This window comes from Triturus cristatus, chromosome 4_2, assembly GCF_964204655.1.
Source record: "Triturus cristatus chromosome 4_2, aTriCri1.1, whole genome shotgun sequence".
Taxonomy (NCBI): domain Eukaryota; kingdom Metazoa; phylum Chordata; class Amphibia; order Caudata; family Salamandridae; genus Triturus; species Triturus cristatus.
The window spans coordinates 784,076,518-784,097,819 of NC_140586.1; the positions used below are offsets into that span (position 1 = coordinate 784,076,518).

General features: G+C 43.4%; 1 protein-coding gene across 4 annotated transcripts in view; it reads right to left on the reverse strand.

Annotated features, from left to right (window-relative positions):
- Positions 1–21,302, reverse strand: part of MOB3C (MOB kinase activator 3C) — a 213,647-nt gene that overhangs the window by 36,832 nt on the left and 155,513 nt on the right. For all 4 annotated transcript variants that reach the window (XM_085602711.1, XM_085602713.1, XM_085602712.1 and 1 more), the window contains exon 3: positions 764–966. In XM_085602711.1, coding sequence (XP_085458837.1) covers positions 764–966 — 203 coding nt within the window. The remainder of the gene's footprint in view (positions 1–763; positions 967–21,302) is intronic.

Genomic DNA, 21,302 nt, shown 5'->3' on the forward strand with positions numbered 1-21,302 from the left:
AAAGCAGGGATTTGACAATGTAAGAAACGGTTATTTTGTCAGTGTGAACAGTAGGTTTTGGGGCTGCTGAAGTAAAGCTTCACATGGTCAACCTGAAACCATGTTTTATAGGCCCACTCTGTGGCTGGCAAAATGGCTGCTGTAGTCCACAGGGGGCATTTAACTTCTATCGCCTATCTGTATTTTGTACACCGTACACCAGGGACATATAGGTTAAACATGTCAGCACAATGCTGTGCTGTTTGGGTCAAACTAGTTAAATGTCATTCAGTGGTACACCAATTGAATCATGTTTAAAGGGCGAGCGCAGACACTACTTCAGTGTAGCACGGGTAATGTGCACAGAGTTCTAAGTCCAACAAAAAAAAGATAGGGCAAAAATGTGGTTGACGTCATGCCAAATATGGTAATTTCCTACAACTACCAAAATATTGTCAAGGTTACTGAAAATACTGGTAAGTTTAGCTTACTATAATTACACTCCATATATGTAACTTGGCAATATATATATATATATATATATCCTGTATATACTTACCAGACTATATTTTGGTAGACCATATTTTGGTTTTTATAGCACAATATTTATATCCACGATATTCTGGCTTACAACCTCCGATATATTGGCATTTAACTCTAAACCCCAAGACTGTAATATAGACACAGCTTTATGTTACAACAATGAGCATTAATTATACAATATTTTTCAATGATTTCATGGTTAACTTTCTGTATGATCTATGTTGAAGGATCACATTCTTACCAGTGGTTCCAGCTCTCGATAATCAACCAAGCTAAATTCTCTGATGAAGTAGTAAAAGTGCTTGTAACAGGTGTTCACATGAGCTTCTGCTCCTACATTGATGACTCCATCAAAGTGATGAATATAAACATGGACAAAGACTCTGAATAACCTGGTGAGGATTTTCGTGCAAACTTGTTGGAAGTTCTTCGGAAATGGAGTCCCTGCAAGATAAAAAAAAAGTCATGACATTTAACTTACTTCTTAAATAATTACATTCTCACTGGATAACCAATTGGATAAGTAAAGCTACAAACAATGAAGAATCATTATTTTATTCCATACAAACTTTTAAAATCGGTTGATGAACAGCACCAAGCCCAAATGTACCTTTTACAGATATTCATATGAAATTCTAATTAATTATAAAAACGAAGAATATAATATATAATTGATCTCATTTGCAGAGCAATTTGTTGGTTTTATATAGGAGCAGGCCAGTATTTTATTACACACAGTCATACACACAAAGACACACATTTGCATTCTCACTTTCTGCAAACTGGATTTATGTCATTACTAGGCCAACCACCAACTACTCTAACCCTATCGTGTCAAAATGACCTCATCTACCATTACCGCATATGCCTTTCATTATTATCTGTTTTACCATGTCCTTGACAACATTTACCTAAACCCTATTCTATAACTAACAGCAAACAAACCTTTCACTAGCTCTTACCATGCCCTTAAACTTTTCCATAGTTTAGCTCATGTTCTTACTCTAAATCTATTAATTCCTCTAATCCTTACCTTACTAATAACTTTAAATATTTTGTTTGCCCAATATCCTTAACCTTACACCTCCTCTAGTCTCAATTCCACTGCTTGCAGCTGACCCAACTCTAAATCTATCCTTCACTCTGGTCCTAAACCTGCCCCTTACTCTAAAACAAACCCTGGACTTATCCCTTAGTCTGACCCTAAACATACCCATTACTATTACATTAATAATATCCCTAACTCTAAACTTTTACCTTAGCCTAACCCCAATCTATCACCAACCCCAACCCTGACCCTAACCTGTACCCAAACCTATTCCAAAAGCCTAAACATATCCCTTACCTTTCCCCAAGCCTAAACGTTGCTTTCAACATTACCCTCTCATTAATCCCTTCCCTAGCCTTTAAAGTATTCCTTATCTTAACCCTTTCCCTGATCCTAAAACTACTTTCTTAATTTATTTCAATTGAGATAATAGTATTGAGAAGCTAACGGTGTTGAGGTTATGGTACTTGAATAGGTGAAAGTGAGGAGGCAATGATGTGTATGGGTAATGAATGTAAAGTTATGCTATGCATTCTGTACAGTATCTAAAGGACTTGGCACCCTCTTCCAAATACTGCTCGCAAGGGCTTCTTCTATGGTTTAAATTAAAAATGTGTGCTTGCTTATTCAGATAACGTCCGGCCGAGGAAGGGTGCTCTGAGGTCCCAAAGTCTTTTCTAAATATTTATAAATTATGTAAATATACATATACCTTGTGTTGGCCAAATAAAAGCTATCATCACCTCGGGATGTATGACGTTACAACGCATGCTGTTACAACGCATGCTGTTACAACGAAAGTTTTACAACGCGAGTGCATTGACAACGCAGGACATTACAACGCAAGTCTTTACATCGACTTGCACTAGATGGCGTGCTAACATTAAAAAAGTGTAATTTACTATTCCAACTCCAGTCCACATAACAGTAGGGAAGGTGTTGGGATAGTAAACTACACTATTTTTAATGTTAGCACGCCATCTAGTGCAAGTCGATGTAAAGACTTGCGTTGTAATGTCCTGCGTTGTCAATGCACTCGCGTTGTAACAGTTTCGTTGTAATGGTAGTGCGTTGTAAAAGTTGCGTTGTAAAGGTTGTTCCCCATCACCTCGATATAGTCTACCACAGTCTTGGTCAAACACAGCACAAACAACTCCATTAACTGTGTGAAGACAGGACTAATTTTACTGTAGATTGTAAATTAGTGATAGATGTACAACATTTGTACATATCAGAACATTAGACCTTTTGCCAGGGCTTGGGTCATCCTGCTGTCTAGTTGATATGCACCCAGATCGACCCGCAAATGAACCTTTTTTACCGAAAATCCCTCATCTGTTAGGAAAACTATGTATTTGGACTGTAGGACTACAAACACAAAGCACTATCTTGATTGGACAGGTGAGTCTTCAGGATTATTGTGAGTAGCAGGAGTAAGGGAACTTGCTGCATCTGGATGATTCCGTGATATTGTTAGTTGCTGGGACTTATAGAGCGCACTATACCCATAGGTGTCAAAGCACTAGTGGAGAGCACCGAGATCCTGAATCCAATTGTGAACCCGTTTCTCAAGCTAAAGTAGACATTGCTGTAATCTGGCATTGATAAAGGCTAGTACTGAACCACCATCAGACAAGAGTATTTATAGAGAACATAGAGAGCTTCATCCCCTAAGGTTTAGGAAGGAAGGATTTCAAGCCTAGAAGAATGGAGGGGGGTTGAGACACTAATACAGCGTATCGGAAGGTACCTAATGCACACAGGTTTTATTTGAAGGATGCATGAGGCAATATTGAAATGAGGGTGTGTGGAGTGGTGTAGAGATCTGGAGATGATATCTGCATTTGGATTTGGCAAATGGTAAATTGCACTTCAAATGCTACGTACTCAATACATCAAGAATGAAAAATATCATATGTTAGAACAGGTACGGCGTCATTTAGACCAAGGTTGTAAAATCACCTTGGCACCAAAATCTTTTTTACTGGCACACATTTTTTTGGCATCCGATTAAGAATTGCGCATAAAACGATGAAGAAAAACCTGGACAAATTGTAATTGTGCCCCCATTTGTATATGGTACCCCGAGCACACACATCTGCATGCACCATTAAGAAAACATAAATCTGGTAGTAAGTGGCTGAGAAGCGGGTGCTTTTTACATCTGATGTACCACTTACTCAAGTGGTTTCAATGACCCAGTTAATGCAATAATTGACAAGCCATTGGTGTGAAGAGGCTAAACATAGCATGCTCTGATGGCATAAAACATGCACACATAACTGGGCATATCATTTATAGATTGTATAATAACAATGCAACACTCATTCTGGCGATGTCTGATTGCGCTTTACATTGTTAACATATACTAAACAGTTTACATATTCTAAATGATTTTCAACCTATGTCATGAGGATTACTTTTAGTTACTCTTCAGATCGACCAAGAAAACTTTACATTGGAGCAAAAACTCAAAGAGCAAATCCTTATGAATTACACCATTTGTGCTGCATCAGTAATACAGAAATAGGCAAATAGATTTGGCTCCTTCAGTCGATATCACAGAAACCACTTTGCACCACGGCATGCATGGCGAAAATTGATGGGGAAAACATAGGTGACACACAGGAGCGGCTCGTGTCAGGGAGAAGAGGCGGAGCAGGGGAGGGGTTTGGGGCGGTGGATGGGGGGGGCGACGGGAACTTGCCTGCCGCCCTCCAGGATCATTCTCTTCTGCTCCTCTCCACTGCAGACAGGCACAGGCTCCCAGTCTGCCCTGCAGCCAATCTTGAAGCTGCTCTCATGCATGCTTGAATGCCGATGATTTGCGCTCCCAGACAGACTGGGAGCCTGTGCCTGCTGTCTCCAAGCCAGCAATGCAGCTGGGGTTGAAGAAAGCTTCACTGCGCATGTGGGTTTTGCCAGCCTTAGACAGCTGCCCAAACCCACAAGCGCAGTGAAGGCAGTGCCCAACACTCCCCCTTCAAACCTGTCATCACACTGGCCCCACCCCAAGACTCAGCGCAAGAAGAATAAAACAATAATAAAATGGGTTTTAAATCAGTTTTGTTTTTCATGTTTTTTGAGAGTGCTGGCGGGGGGCGACGCTCCTCCGCCATAGTGGAGGAGTCGGCCCTGGTAACACAGCTGTTGCTTATTAATCTTTTTAGGAGTGTTTTAAAGATTTAAACAAACATCATAATCAACAACTAAACCTGATAGAAAAAAAGCAAACGTATTATGTTCTCTGTGCGTCTAAAATAATGAACTGAAAAAATGCATTTTACCTTTCAACGACCCATACTGCCCACATTAAAGGACATGTATGTATTTTATATACTTCTTATTGTGTAAGCTGCAAAAATAGTGTGGAAGTAATCTACTCCATTTTTACACTTTTGCAAATACTATTTGCTCCATTGTGTATTATTCAAGCAACAAAAATGGTGCAAATAGATTTGCATATCACTGTAATTTTCTGCCATATGGTTTTTTTCAGAAAACAGGACAAAAGTGCTGTAAATTGTAGGCCAATCCATATATTGGAAAAGCACAAGTCCCATCTTGCTTAGTCATGGTTAACGTCCGTTGGCACTTGATCACAGATTGTGCTTGTGAATCAGACTTGAATAATACACACAAATTTGTGTGAAGTTTTTGAATTCAAGGTGGGAGGACTGGGGCTGCCAGGATCACCTCCTGTACAGTTCCAGTCTGCCTGATCCTGCCATTTATTTATTGTGCTGGTGCCAGGCATGTCCATTTCCTTTTTTCAGGTCTCAGTCCCAATTTATGACTTCTTCTCACACTCTCAGCCTTGCTTTTGGCTACCCCCAGATTGACATCCCTAGTCCCCCCACACTCCGCTGGTACTCCCTTGTTACCCTTGCACAGCTCCAACACCGAACGTGGCATCGCAGAGCCCTTGCTAAAGCAACCATCCCAGGGAGGGCCAGGCACTTAACTAACTTCTCTGATACTTTTCCATTCATGTCGGCCAGTGACACACCACATGTCTTGTCTCTTTATCTTAATCTTCATACCTGCTTTGCTCCTTTTTCTCTGTTTTCCTATGGTTCTCTTCAACTTACTTTCTCCCTTTCTGCTTTTCCATCTCTTGCTATCAGCCAAACTCTGCTAATGACAAAATACGGGCTAGTCCCCCAAAAAAAGAGTACTGGCGCCATTACCTGTGATGTAGCCGAAATCACATTTTGTGTGTAGGGGTGCATTATAATCACACGTGTAGTGCGCACACGCATATAATCTTTTCTCATATTAAAATGAGATGTTAGAATTTTGAAATGTATTAATCCAAAACGTGATGTGCTTAGGCCATTTAAAGTGACATGGAGAATTGAATATAGAAAGGGAATGTAACAGGTAGGAAACATTAAAGTGAAACACTTGTGCTGTGAAACTGACAATTATTCACGTACTAAAGGTGTTTATGAATCATGTCATTTTACATGTAGGTAAATGCATTGAATGAATGTGCTTTATTTTTCATTCAATTCATAAAAGCTCATATGCGGTTTCTTTATGTTAGCTGAATTCGTAGGCCTGAAATGCAGTTCCCTGGAAACTCTTGCTTTAGAATTAAGAAGTCGAATTTCATGTGTGCAGTGAAATTTGTTCTTTCTCACGTTTTATTTTGCAGGAGAAAGAAACGCTCTTGTTAGCTAGAATCATGTCTTTGTTTTACTAGTCAGACAAGGAGAGAAGAAGGTACAAGTGTGTGGTGTGAGTCGATAATGGAAGTTAATTGTTGTTGACACAGGAGACGGCCTGGGAACCGAGGACACATTATTGCAAGAGAAGAACACTGCTGTCCCGTGGAAAGTTATCTTCAGGGTTGTACCTAGAGCAGATGGCGTGACCCGCAATGAATCTTGGGACAGTTACCTGCAATAATGCGATGTTGGGAGTAGGGAAAGCGCCCACTTCTTCCTTGCATTCGGAAAGAGAGGATCTTTGAACAAGCTCTGTCTCTCTATCTTATGCTATTGACCAATTGATGGTGGAAAGACTTCTTAGGAAGACTCCACATGCTGACACCTTTTACTCTTTTTCCTGAAAATGCTTGACTACGGATGTCACCTAAGTGCTAGAGTAGGGATAGATTAATTATTTTTATTCATCAACTCTCAAGGCAGGGAAATTTGGACTCATGCTTTATGATCCTCTGCAATCTATTTCTTGAATTGATTATTTGGCTTATGTTACATCTTCTCGATTGGATACGCAGATTTGGCTTTATGCTAATTCTGATGTATTTCTACACCCTCATTTTAAGGTGTCTTGATGTCCAGTTATTTTTGGCTTTGTAATAAATCAACAAACCTTACATAGTTGTCTGTGGTTACTAAGTCTCCAAGAAAATTCTCGTTTAATTGATTGGTAGTCATAACAAATATTCTCCCCTCCACGTTCATTTGATGCTAAAAAGAGCCATCTGATTGTGTGTCTACGAAAAGGTCCAGAATTTACAGGCCCGGCCCTTTCACCTGCAACCACAACCACAAAACAAAGCACTGCCCGCTGGTCCTGCGAGCCTAACCTGTGAATACTGAAAGTGTAAGTGAAAAGGGAAATTAAAGGAAGGACCCACGGTGATTGCAATTTGCAGGTGTCCTGTGTGCAAGTAACAAGATTAAAAGGAAAACAGCAGGTAGAGTCAGACCAAGGCAAAAATGGCGGCGCTGAAACGGGCAGCTCCACGCTCCACTACATATGGAGTCGCTTCGATTCCTGGAAATAAGCAACCCACTAATTTTTTGTACTAAACGAGCTCCATTCATGCAGCACAATCTCCGTAACTGCGCAGAGGGGGCGTCTAACAATTGCAGGATCCTTCGGGGAGCGGCGCGAGCACACGATCTGCATTCATCCCATGTGAAGGGCGCACGCAGCCCAGAAGCAGCTGCGGTAATCACGGGCATGGCGGTGATCCCTCAACAAACAGGATTTGCACAAAAGCCAATCAGAGCCTTTCAGGGTCACTGACCCCCAACTACCCTGCCTAACGATCTAACCATTTCCAGGAAAAGCCCGTCGAACAATGGCCGCCAATTCACACAAATCAGACGCGGCCGGCAAGGCATGGAACCTTTCACCTGACCCCTGATGGCTTTGTCCCGCCTTCACACTTCACAGGTGACACGAGAAAGGCTTAGAATACTAGGCTGCCGGCTCCATTGCAAGTATTTATCAGCCTGCAATTCATGGCATTCTGTCATCCGTCAAAGGCATCTGTCAGGATAATCCTCGGCGCTGCGTCGCTCGAGCTGTAGGTTTGATCCTTTCTCGGAAGCCTGATTTCACAACCGGGGGGAGGGGGTTGCCTCCTCCTGGCAGATAGCATCACTGAAGTAGCGCCTCGATGCCCCAGTGAGCAATGGCAGCAAAGTGTGACAATCATGCACGACTAAACGCATCACTGTTTTTAAATTCAGAGCATCAGCGAGCCAGCAAGGCGTTCAAGTTTCAATATGTTTTTGGTAACAAAATCCAGAAACTCTGTAAACCTATTTTTGGTCCATTTTGACTAGCCTTCTTGATTTTCTGCGCTGGCATAGGAACTCAGCTTTTAGTATCTCTTTTTTCCTGTCTCCAGATTTTCTGCCATGTGTGTCACCCTTGCCAACTTTAAGGTCTCCTCATGTTCGTGAGAAAGGATTTGCAGGGGTCTGAGAAAAGCTCAAACTCACTAGACTGTTGGAAGCACCATCATGGGGATAGCTCAGTTGTGGTTGGCGCATCTACTGATCCTGGTTACCTGCAACCCTTGTTTACACATATAGCTGCCAAACATAGCATAACAAACATAAACATGACATAACTAGTTGTAAAGTGCATGCTCACCCCAAATCGTTTCTTGATGCTGAATAACAGATGCATATTTGATCTCGGCAGGATGAAAGGCTGAATGGACGCACCAGGATTTGAACCTGTGACTATAAGGTCAAACACAGATCCCTGATTCGGATGGATTAGTTTACTGAATCATCAGATCCATCTTCCAGGTCTGCAGTCCCAAAATGGTGGGTCTCACTAGTGGGCCTCATCACTTGTGCTTCAAAGACTCTGAAGGAAACTTGAAGGAGAGGGTCGGAAACCAGAAACCTTCAGGAAGTAATAGCTGGGATCTGGTACTGATGGATGCCTTTTTGCAGACGTCTGCAGTGTGCATTAGTAAAAGAGTCGTAGGCCTTCATTCAGGGGGGAGGAGGGGCAGATTCTTCCATACAGATGGTAGAATCTCATTTGACTTCCAAGATCCTTCATGGGGGAATGGGGTGGCAGCACTCACCAGGCTGCCAGGTACGATTGTGGTTGGGTAGCGGTGGGGCTCATCATCTCTGAGCTGGTGGTATCCCTCATGTCCTCCCCCCAGGAGCCTATAGAGTCCCTGGCTATCCCAAAGCCTGCTGTCTATCCTGGATGTTGGGGCAGGGGATGCCTAGGGGCTTGGTAAACCTTATAGAGGTAGACATGGGTACTGACTCTCCTGCTTGGAGAAGTCAGAGTTAACCTTCGGATCGCTGCTCATGGCGTGTGCAACAACTTAAGAGGGAAATCTCAGGAGTTTCTCTTTGGCCAATATAACCTGGAGCACCTCAAGGGAGAAATTGCTAATGATTGCTATGGTACCCCGCCTTGGAAAGTTCCAGAGACTTCCCAGGTTCCGGGGTGTGGATATGACTTCACTATGTTGTCACCAGCCCCAGCTTCTGTTAGTTGGCCCTGCAGGGTTGCTTCATGAATCAAAGTAATACAAGTTATCCGAGATTAGATGACTCCCTTATCACTGTCCGAATGTCAACTCAGTTGTACCAATGACTGCTTGGTATGATTGGAATACGTGCTATGTGGGATCTGGAGCATTAACTGGAGGAGCTATTTTCAATAACACCTTATACAGAGGACTTACTCTCCAATGTTGCACATTGTAAAATGTAACAAAAAGCTCCTTCTCCCGCATCTGTAATTATTATGAATTTGAGGGTGTGCCCTCTAAATATCAAATCAACAATATCGATGGGACAGAATATCAAAACGAAAATATCGACAGATAAGTAAGTCTAATTTTTCTATACCTAATTTCACATATCAATATAACACAGTACAGATATCTTCAAGGTATGTAGATCTGGAGATAGGAATAGTAAATCTGTACGTCCCTATATGCACCTACCATTGGTCATAGGGCTTTTTCTACTCTAAGCCACATGGCACAGCAGCCCACGCAGTTATAGCATAGGCGAAACCCATCGGCTTTGCCAATGCTCGTTTCCTTTCTAGTCCTGCAGACACTCAACATGCCAGGTAAAGCCTCTAAATTTCTGTTTGTCCTTTGGGATCAGTTCATCTTACTTATATATGTTTTATGTAGTACCATACATTTGTTCTTGAGGGCACTAGGTTCTTTCTTATTTTCATGGCTGGCGGCTCAGTGAATAATGCATCTACTACAGGGCTCTGTATTAATCCTGATGGTCACAGGCCCATATCCCAGCTGTGCCTGCTCAATCTTTCATTCTTTAGATCTCTATTAAACTAATCGGTTAACTGGGAACATCCGCCATCTAGTGCAAGAAGACTCTCTAAGGTGAACATGCTTCTACAACAGCGCCTATTATGTTTGTTTTGTCCAGTGGTCAGTTAGCCCAGTCATTACGACCGTGCGAGACTCGTGTAGGGTGGGAGGAGAAGTTGTTTCAGAAACAGAAGGAAATAACAAAGTTTGTCATTGTAGTGAATTGGGCACAATATGACTCCTGAGGGGTTGTGGTGAGGGGGCACAAGGGTGTCATTGGAGTCAATTGGGCATAATACAACTCCTGAGCTGTGTAAGTGAGAGGGCAAAAGGTTTGAGGAGAGTAACACAAGTAAATGATGGAAGTCAAAAGACACTTGGACTCTAATCTTGATGGGGGAACAACACAGGTGTGCTGAGGGGGAGGAGGATGGGGAGGGAGAAGCAATAACAGGCTGCGAGAGGAGGGTGGAGGATGGGGAGACAGTACAATGCCATGCACTCTTGTAGAGTTCATGGAAAATGTTTTAAAAGGTACTTGGGGCAGCGTGTGGGCAGTTGAAGCACAATGACTGCAAACAGGAAGCTGCAATAGGTTCATGCTCCATGACAAAGACAGAAGCCCCGGAAAGAATGCGGGAGGATGTGAGAAGCCAGCAGGAAGCATGAGATGTGATTCAATCAATCAGGGGTTTATAAAGCACGCTAGTCACCCGTGATGTAGTGTAGTTCCTATATCCCGGATAGTCTCTGCGCATTGGAATAACATACATTATAGATTTGACATAGGACTAAGGTCAGTATGTCTCTTATTGAGTATATTAAACTTAATTACTTGTGTGTGCCAGCTAACTCAGAGGTCACTAGAAACTTCTCGAATATACAAGAAGGGATTAGTCTCTGACAACCGCATAAACATGACAACTTTGTTTCCCTTTAGAATCGGAACAGTCTCAGAATCGTGGAAACAATAGATAACAGTTTCACTCAGTCAATTGTGCATGCTTCGTTTCTACAGAGTTGCACAGAAATAGAGAGATGGGTCTTCTCTCTCATGCAAGAGATATGAATTGCTACAATCGTAAGACAGACTGCGAAGTACAATATGTATGAGGTTAGCAGTAAGACAAAATAATACTGCAATAGCATGGTTTATAGCTATGACATATTTATCAAAATACAGACATAAATAACATATGCTAAAATGTGATACTCATCTGATGCTTCTAAATTGTTCTACCCCAGTGTACCTAACCTAAGTGCAGTACGAGGTTTGAAGTAGGTGTTATTTTCAAAGTATAGCTAGCTATATTTTAGTTTAGCCAAGAGTTTCTGAAATTTTCTCTAAGTTCTAGTCAGCTCCATACCTGAGAATGAGAGCGGGTGGAATCTCTTTTCTGGACTCAATCGTCTAACCCCACGCAAGGGAAGTCAGAGCACTGGAGCTGGATCTGCGAGGACGATGACAGCGTCTGGCCAGTGCATCAGGCTGGAACTCGATTTCCTTCTGAACTTGCCGTGGCAAACCGCGTAGTCTGGGTTGGATCGAATCCTCCGGGAACCGCAATTTGCCAAGGCAAGTGCTGGTATATTTATACCTTGAAGGTGTCTAGGAATGCCAGTATTGACGGAAAAGTCGGGCAGAGGAACGTCATGAATGAACCCCTAAGGAATAGATGTTCATGCATACTTAATGAGTTCTTGGAGAAATCAATTTTCAAGCTGGGGAAAATTCCATAAGGCTTAAGGGTATGGTTTTCCAAGAAATTGTTGTGACGTGAATGGACGGATGTAGGTGGCCATGCCTGTATTGGTTTGTATGGACAATCTCTAAATAAGGGTCGGATTTCTATGTCCAAATAAGGGCAATGTGAATTGTACCTATATAAGGACATAAGTCGGGATACCTATAAACGGAATCTAAATCTACACAAAACAGTGAGGGATTCAAGTCGCTGGAGAGGGGGAGGGAAGGGCAGCTCCGGCTCAGTCGAAGAGCAAGGTCTTGAGGTCCTTCCTGTAGATATGCAGGTTAGGGGAGTGTCTGATGTTGTCCGGGAGCTCATTCCAGGTTTTGCTGTGATGTAGGAGAAGGCCCTTCCTCCTGCTCTGCTTCTGCGGATGCAGGATGTCTCTGCAAGGGCGAGGTCGGCGGATCGGAGAGTTCTTTTGGGTGCGTGGAAACAGACTCTGTGGTTGAGGTATTTGGGTCCGATGTTGTGGAGGGATTTGTAGGCGTGGGTGAGAAGCTTGTAGGTTATTCTCTTCTCGACTGGGAGTCAGTGTAGGTCTCAAAGGTGTTGTGTCATGCGTTCGTGCCGTGGGGTCCCGAGGACGAGTCTGGCAGTGGCATTCTGGATGGTTTGGAGCTTGTGTAGGAGGGTCCTGTTGATGCCAGCGTAGAGGGAATTTTCGTAGTCCAGTCTGCTGGTTATGAGTGCCTGGGTGACGGTTTTTCTGTGCTCGGGGGGATCCATTTGAAGGTCTTTCGGAGGATGCAGAGGCAGTTGAAGCTGGTGGAGGCGACTGCGTTGTTCTGGCGTGTCATGGTGAGAGATGAGTCAAGGATGATGCTGAGGTTTCGAGCGTGGTCTGTCGGGGTGGTAGGACTCCCTTGGGCGGAGGGCCACCATGCGTCTTCCCAGGTGGAGGTCGAGGGTCCCAGGATGAGGACCTCAGTTTTCTCAGTGTTGAGCTTCAGGCAGCTGTCCTTCATCCAGGCTGCGACGTCTCTCATTCCTTCCTGGAAGCTGAGTCTGGTGACCTCAGGATCATTTGTGAGGGAGAGGATGAGTTGGGTGTCATCGGCGTAAGATACTACGTTGAGCTCATGCTGTCTGACGATGGCGGTGAAGGGGGCCATGTAGATGTTGAAGAGCGTGGGGCTGAGCGATGATCCCTGGGGTACTCCACATTTGATCTCTGTGAGTTCGGAGATGAAACGGGGGGGGGTGGAGTCTGATCCTCTGGGTTCTGCTGGAGAGAAAGGATCGGATCCAGTTGAGGGTGGTTCCTTGTATCCCGGCATCGTGCAGTCTGGCTACGAGGTTGTGGTGTGAGACAGTGTCGAAGACCGCTGAGAGGTCTAGTAGGATGAGGGCTGCGGTGTGTCCCTGGTCGGGTAGCATGCGGATGTCGTCAGTGCTGGCGAGGAGGGCGGTTTCGGTGCTGTGGTTGCTGCGGAATCTGGACTGGGAGGCGTCTAGGATGGCATGCTCTTTGATAAATGAAGTCAGGTAGGCATTTACGACTCTTTCGGCGATTTTGGCGGTGAACGGGAGTAGAGAGATGGGTCGGTAGTTCTTCAGGTCCGTAGGGTTGACCGTGGACTTCTTAAGGAGGGGCTTGACTTCTGCTTGCTTCCAGTCGTCAGGGAAGGTACCAGCTTGGAGGGAGGTGTTGATGGTCCGTCCTAGTTCGGGGCAATGGCGGTGGAGGCCTTCTGGTAGATGTGAGGTGGGCAGGGGTCCGTGGGGGATCCAGACTGCGTTTTCCTCATGGTCAGGGTGATGAGTTCTACCTTGGCAGGGGTCCAGGTGGTGATGGTCGGCTGGTGGTCCGCGAAGGGGTGGTGAACAGCATTTGGTCGCTGAAGTGGTCGTGGAGGGTCTTGATCTTCTGATGGAAGTAGGTGCTGAGCTTGTTGCAGAGTTCCTGGGATGGTGTGACGTTCGTGGCCTCACTGGTGGGTTTGGTGAATTGCTGTATGACGTTGAAGAGTTCTCTGGCGTTCGTTACATTGGTGGTAGTTCTTCAGGGCGCTCCCATGGTTGTTTAGGTCTTCTGTGGATTTCCGGCTTCACCATATTTACTCGAGGCGTCTGAGGGTGCGCCTGGCGGCTTGGAGTTCGGTGGTGAACCAGGTGGCCTTCAGGGGGCGTTGTTTGGCAGGGTTGCGGAGGGGGGCGATCTTGTTGGTGCATCTGGAGATCCATTGATGGAGTTCTTTGGTTGCGGAGTTGGCGTCGGTTGTGGTGGATGGGGGGTCTAGGAGGAGGGTGGAGTTGAGGTGTTCCTCCGTGATTTTGCTCCAGTTACTTTGTGGTGGGCGTGGGGCCGGTTTGGGTGCTGTGGTGGTGTTGAAGGTGAAATGCATGCAGTGGTGGTCAGTCCAGGGGGGCTGCGTGGAGTGGGTAAAGTGGACGTTTGACCCTCCTGCGAAGATGGGGTCGAGGGTGTGTCCTGCTCTGTGTGTGGAGGTGTTGACGAGCTGCTTCAGTCCGAGGTTGGAGAGGTTGTCGAGGAGGGCAGTGGAGTCGGGGTCGCTGCGGTTGTCGAGGTGGAAATTCAGGTCTCAGAGTAGGATGTAGTCCGTGGAGGCGATGGCATGGGGTTCGACGAGGTAGGTGATGGCTGTTGTGGCCAGGGAGCGGAGTCCCGGGGTCTGTAGGCGAGGGTGCCACAGAGTGTGGTCCTGGGGGAGGTCTGGATCTGGAAGTGGAGGTGTTCTGTGCTGGAGTGGGGGTCACTCGTGCTGGAGGTGGAGAGTCGGAGGGAGGTCTTGTGTGCGATGGTGAGTCCTCCTCCTGGGCAGTGTGGGCAGTCCTTCCTCTGGATCTTGTAACCGTCGGGGATAGCGGTGGCGATGTCGGGACCGGAGGCGGCATTGGTCCAGGTTTCTGTGAAAAAGGCGATGTCGGGCGTCGATCAGGTCCCAGATATCTACGGCGTGTCTGTGGAGGGAGCGCACATTGAGGAGGATGCATGTCAGGCCTTCGGTGTCCTGGGCATCTCGTGAGCCTGCGGCGGACGTGGGGGCGCTGTCGATGGTGAAGGAACGATGGCAGAGTCTGCAGGAGAATGGTCAGTGGGTGGTGTTCGGTGAGGAGTTCTGCCAGTTTAGGTGTCTTCCGGGGTTGAGAGCGAGGAGGGTGGCAGCGTCATATCGGTGAGGCTCTGGTAAGAAGCAAGCAAATGAGAGTGATGTGAAAGTCAACCATGGTAAATGTTGAGATTTAATGGAAGGGCTCTATGTCCATTTTTAAGCATTTACTTTTATTAACAATAGTTTTTGCTGGCAGTGCATAGATGCTGTCGGCAAAACCCAAAAAGGAACTGGAGCTTAAAAAGGGGATTGGAGAAAGAGAGAACTGGAATCCCATTATGATAATGCACATATTGTAGAAATGTGTATGTAACCTGTATGTCGCAGGCTCAAGCTTTAAGATAACTCTGTTTTAGCAGGTCACATACTGTGTGCACTCAGTAACCCCAGAGTCCCAGAGCACAAGGGCCCAGGATATAGCAGCCACACAGTGTCTAGCCTCAGCACAGGTCAGAAGACAGAAACTTCCTATTAAAAGCTTGCAGATTCCAGAGCCTTACTGAGCCCAAGCACCAACACTGGAGCAGTGTCAGGATCATGGGGGATGGTAGTGGGAAAGTCAGGAGGGAAGGGGATCAAGAAGGGGATCAAGAAGGAGAGCAAAATTGAGGACAGAGGCACAAACAGGAAGTAATGGCTGCCTCACACTCTGTCACTCCAAGTAACTTGCGCCTCCTCTCGTTGGCTGAAGGTCAGCGACGGTGGTGGCGTGTCGTATTATCTGGTCTGAGCTTACAGAACCCAATGGGGTGTGGATATTAAGCTGTGAAATGTATATATGGTCACCTGTTATTTCCCTACAACAATAAAGGAGCAGTACTAGTGTTCCAAGAATTTCATGGAGAACTGATCCATTTTACATGACTTCGATGTGACATTGCTGTAAAGAAATACATTAACCCTGATGAGGTCCTGTTGGAGGATGAAGCATGTTGGCCGGGCTGTTTCTCTGATGTATTAAACAATAATAAAGAGAATTGTTTTGAGATTTCATACACGGCTTCCATGTTATTGTGATATTGGAGAAGAGTACATTAATATTGACACCATTGAACTTAGTATTTCATGAAAGGAGGAGAGAAGAAAAAAAGAGAACTAACTCTACAATACAATTGTTGGATTCTTGAGGCACTCCCTTTTTATGTGTTTTTTCTGGTTTAATGTATTTATTGTTTAGGAGTAGTATGACAATTAGAGGGTGAGTGCAGCCCACTATTACCTCGTGGAACTAGCACCTGTGCAGCTGTCTTTAGCCTGAACTACTCTTGCTTAAGGATTATTTGTACTTCCTATTAAAAGCTCTCAGGAGGGGAGGGGACAGAGAAGGAGAGCGAAATTGAGGACAGAGGTAGAAACAGGAAGTAATTGCTGCCTCCCCACTCTGTCACTCCCAGGACCTGGTTCCTCCTCTCGTTTGCTGACCCTTTTTAAGAGTCAACCAGTGAAGGAAGGAGGTGGGATCTTGATGGCTAGCCGTAGCATATGTGGTAGTTTAGAGCAAGCTGCTTGTTGCTTTTGGCAGTCTCAGCCTGCTCAAGTTACTGACTCATACACACACTGCTCATGCAAGATTGGGCGATATTGAAGATGCCCATTACGCAAGCTCTATTTCTGCACTGTTCTGCTGCTCTCCCGCAGCCAGACTAGGCCGTAAGAGCACAAAAGATCAGGATGTAAATCTCCCCCTCATCCAAATCTGTTGGGGCACCATCCCAAATGCCTCTATGGACTGGCTGCCCCTGTTTGCCGCTATTTTCTTTAAATCCTTTTTTGGGCTCTCAGTAAACATGTACTTAATGAAAAAAGTCTTAAACTCAAATGGCAAAGCGGTCTACTTATTTTATAAATTAGTCACCTGAAGGGTCACCGAATAGGACTATTTGAATATCATGGTACCAGTGTTCACAAAGGCATTCAATACGAAGCAGAAGGAAAAAGAAGCACACATGCTACTTCATCAACTACATCACTCCAAAGACACCTGTTAAAGGTCTCTATATCTTGATTGTCACAATAGTTCATTGTAATCTACTTTCAACAACTACAAGACTTTTTAGGGATTCTCATAACCTCAAAACCCAGCTGCACTAACTGTGACTTTATGCACAGATTTGCACCCACATCTCCCTTTCTGAAGTTTCTCCACTGATCTACCAGAAATTCACTTTATTTAAAGCTAGCACCATCACAAATACGTTTCATCATTCAAAAAGAGCCACTGACAACCATGTCAAATGAAAAATAAGGGTTAAGAGATGATTATCCTTAAACTGATTCGCAATGGACACCCTGATAAATCACCCTCAACAACAATGAACATAAACCTACCTGCTGTCTGTCCACAGGTAGAAGTTTAGACAAACCCATTACATTATCTATAAAGGAAAGTATTTCATTCCTATTGGCAAAAGGATCGGTTGGCCCAAGTCTTGTCTTTACCAACAGTATACAATTTAGCATCCCAAATGCAAACTTTGTTGCTTCTCTTTACTGTCACTACTGTGCTAATACCCTGAATGAAATTGAGCATGATTCGCTCTATTGTCAACATACCGCCCTCTGCTGTCTCAACCACTCGTAGTCATCCTATGCTATTCCGAATGTTCTTTGCCTATTGGGCTATATATGTATCACGTCATGACAACATCCCATCCTTAGAACATAAACTACTTCCTGAATCAAGCAATTTCATTTGCTTGCATTGCAACCTACCAATACTGTAATTACGGCAGTCTATCTGTTCACTCCACAATGGTGTTTTCATTATATCACTTATCACCTACCAGCAATAACATCCAATTCCCCTTTACTTACTAGTTAATTTTACTAATCACCTGCAAAAAACTTAGATAAACGAATTCTTTGTAGCACAAGACTAAACAACCAATAACACCAAACTAACCGTTAACTTCGGGTTATGAAGAGAGTGCTCCTCCTCATAAAAGCTCTTCAGTGCCTTGCTAGGGTTAGTATGCACCTGTAAATGCAATTACAATAGATCAGAGTTTAGGGTTCATTACTCACAGGATACAGAGAGTCTGGAAGTGACACAGTACATACCTGGAAAAGAGGACAGGAAGTTCCATGATAAATAAAGTCAGCAGCACCTCCTACCATTGACTATGAAGCATTACATGTATGTGGTATCATTCTACGCCAAAGACACCAGAGCACACCTTATGATAGTGACTCCCTTGTCATCCAAGAGGCTGACAAGGGAGGCAACACAGTGATAATGAATCAATCAGACTATATGGCAGAAATAGACAGACAACTAGGAGACACAACAACTTATATGGAACTAAGTGCAAACCCAATTCAATGCACAATAGATATTATTTCCAGTAAACTGAAACATTGGAGGGATCTTGGTTTCATCTCAGACATGGAATTTAAATATCTATTTAATAAAATGCCATCATATCCCTGTATCTACTGTCTACCCAAAGTACACAAAGGAGGTGGCTTTCCTCCGGGTAGACCCATCATTTCCGGTATTGGGTCTCTGACAAAAAGAATCTCGGAATACATTGATCTGTACCTGCAACCCTTAGTGGTCAACTTACCTTCCTACATCAGGGATACATGTGACATCCTGAGCAAAATCGTAGATGTAGAGTGGGTAAAGGGACACTATCTAGTAACATTGGATGTATGCTCATTGTATACGAGTATACCAGGGAAACATGGACTTGATGCAATACAACAATTTTTGGACACAAGACCAGTTCATGCCTATGAGCATTCGGTCATGTTGCTGGATATGATAGAACTTGTCCTCAATAACAATATACTTTTACATAATGGAAAGTGGTATCGTCAGATTAGAGGAGTGACAATGGAAGCAAACTTCTTGCCATCTTTTGCCAACCTCTATATGCGGCATTTCGAACAAACACATCTCTGGCGAAAAGGCCCGGTCACCCTATCGGAAAATATTCTGTACTTAGGAAGATATATTGACGACATTTTGATGTTTTGGTCGGGGACTATCAAGGCCCCAGAGGAATTCTTCACTTACATAAATGACAATCCCTTTAATTTGACCTTTTTACAAAGGAACAAAGTACTACTGAGATAACGTTTTGGACATTAGAATTGTGGTAAACAATGACAAATTATTAACAGTACCCTACAGGAAACCGACGGCAGGTAATGCGTTATTGCATGCCAGCAGCTCACATCCTCCCTCACAAATAAGATCAATTCCATTTGGGGAAATGATAAGAACAAAGAGGAATTGTAGCGATGTAGCAAAATTAGATGATGAATTAAATCAGGTGGAAAAGAGATTTATTGCTAGAGGGTACAACAAAGATATCATCTTAAAAGCACGCCACAAAACAAACAGGAGAAATTGGGATAACTTACTCTCAGGACACCATAAGAACAAGACAAAAAATAATGAGAAAATTAGATTCATTACACCACATTCTTCTGTGAGTACTGATCTATATAATAAAATCTTAAATAAGCACTGGCATCTACTTATGGATGACTTAAGTCTGCATGAAATTGTGGGCTCAAAACCATCAATTACATTCAAAAAGGTTAGAACACTGAGACAATCACTCTGTCCTAGCTACATATCATTTATTGCGCATAAGACATGGCTACCATCTGCTCCTAAAGGCTTTCACAAATGTGGAATTTGTAGTGTGTGCTGTTTTGCGATGAAAAAAAGACCACATTCAAATACAATACTGAGAAAGTATATACAATAAATCAGTTGATTAATTTCAATACGAAGTTTGCAATATACTGTATTAAATACATTTGTGGCAAAATATATATTGGAAGTACTGTGAGGCCACTCAAGGAGAGGATACAAGAACATATAAGAGCCATAAGAAATAACAATACTCAATACCCTTTGGCTGTGCATTTCAATACAATACATAAGAACACAGAAATGAAGAATATAGGATTTCATGGCATAGACGTGGCATAGTCGGGTCAGAGAGGTGGTAACAGAACATCCAGATTACGCCAGATGGAAAGCAAATGGATAATTAATCTGAGAGCCGTAGAATAGGGCATCAATGTGGATAAATAATTATTTGTGTTTCTATGATAACTGCCCTGTTATCAAAATATGGTTACAATATGAGACAGGATAACATATTAATACTACCCAAAGCAGTAAAAGAAATTTCATAAATATGATGTGGTATTCTGGTTCCAAAATATACCTTTTGGGAGAAGTTTGAGTTTTGTAGTTGCCACGTAATATTCAACAAATAACTTATGATGCTTTTTGTACAGTATAATCATATACGTATCCAATGCGAATGACTATTTGATGTAGATAAATGTTGCGCATTATGATCGCCCCATTTCTGGAATAACATCCTATCAACATGTAATAGTATTCAAGCCGATACAGCTGTCATATGGAGTGCACATTGTTATTCATGATGAGTAATTTCTTTACCTTCAATCAAAGGAAATATTGAATTGCGGTTTCATAGATGTGTGCTGTTCGTGCTGACTCTGGATATTGAGATGTAGATACTGTATGATCCAATTGTGTTCTGGGATGATCTCTATGCGAGTCTCTCCACTTTTCCTATTTCTCCTATTTTGCACATACTTGGGTTCATATATTGGCATCATTTTCATTTATTAATGAAATGATAGCCATCATATCCTAATGAGTTTCTATACTGGCATTATTTTCATATATCAACGTAATGGTAGCTATTATACCGTAATTAGTCTGTATCTCTCTTCAAACACAGAGTGACCTATTTTAGAATTAACTAGTACTGACTGTTACACTTGTTAGTCATAAATACGGGTAGGGAGAATCATGATTTTAAGATTGGTGATTTGACAGTCAAAAGATAGATGCCTCGCGATATGAGGGACATGACTCAAAGAACGAAGTGATTTCGAAGGCAGAGATAAGGAATTACATGGCTTATGTGATTAATCATAATCGCATGCCTTTTATATTACCTGCAAGAATTATTAATACTTGACTATCTACTAAAGTTTAAACAGTCTACTAACGGATTACCCCCGGAAATTAATAATGAAGGAATTTCCCCTCGTTTAGCGGGTGTGACAGTACTAAGATGGCCACCACGTAAAACCCTTTCATTGGGATCTTCCCAAGGTGGCGGACGTTCTTTATTTTTACTATTATCAAGTCGAAAGAACTTAAAAAGATGACGTAGGGAGCTGATACACAGACACGCTTGCGGGACTCATTGAAACATATGGTAAGAGGGAACGTGGGAGAAAAGAACTTTTAAGATTCTCAACTGAGTAGACGTGATTTAGTGGTGAGAGTTGTATTTAGGCTTTCCCATGTGGGCTGACGGCCAGGTGTTTGTTCCATTTTTGATAGATGGAACTTAACA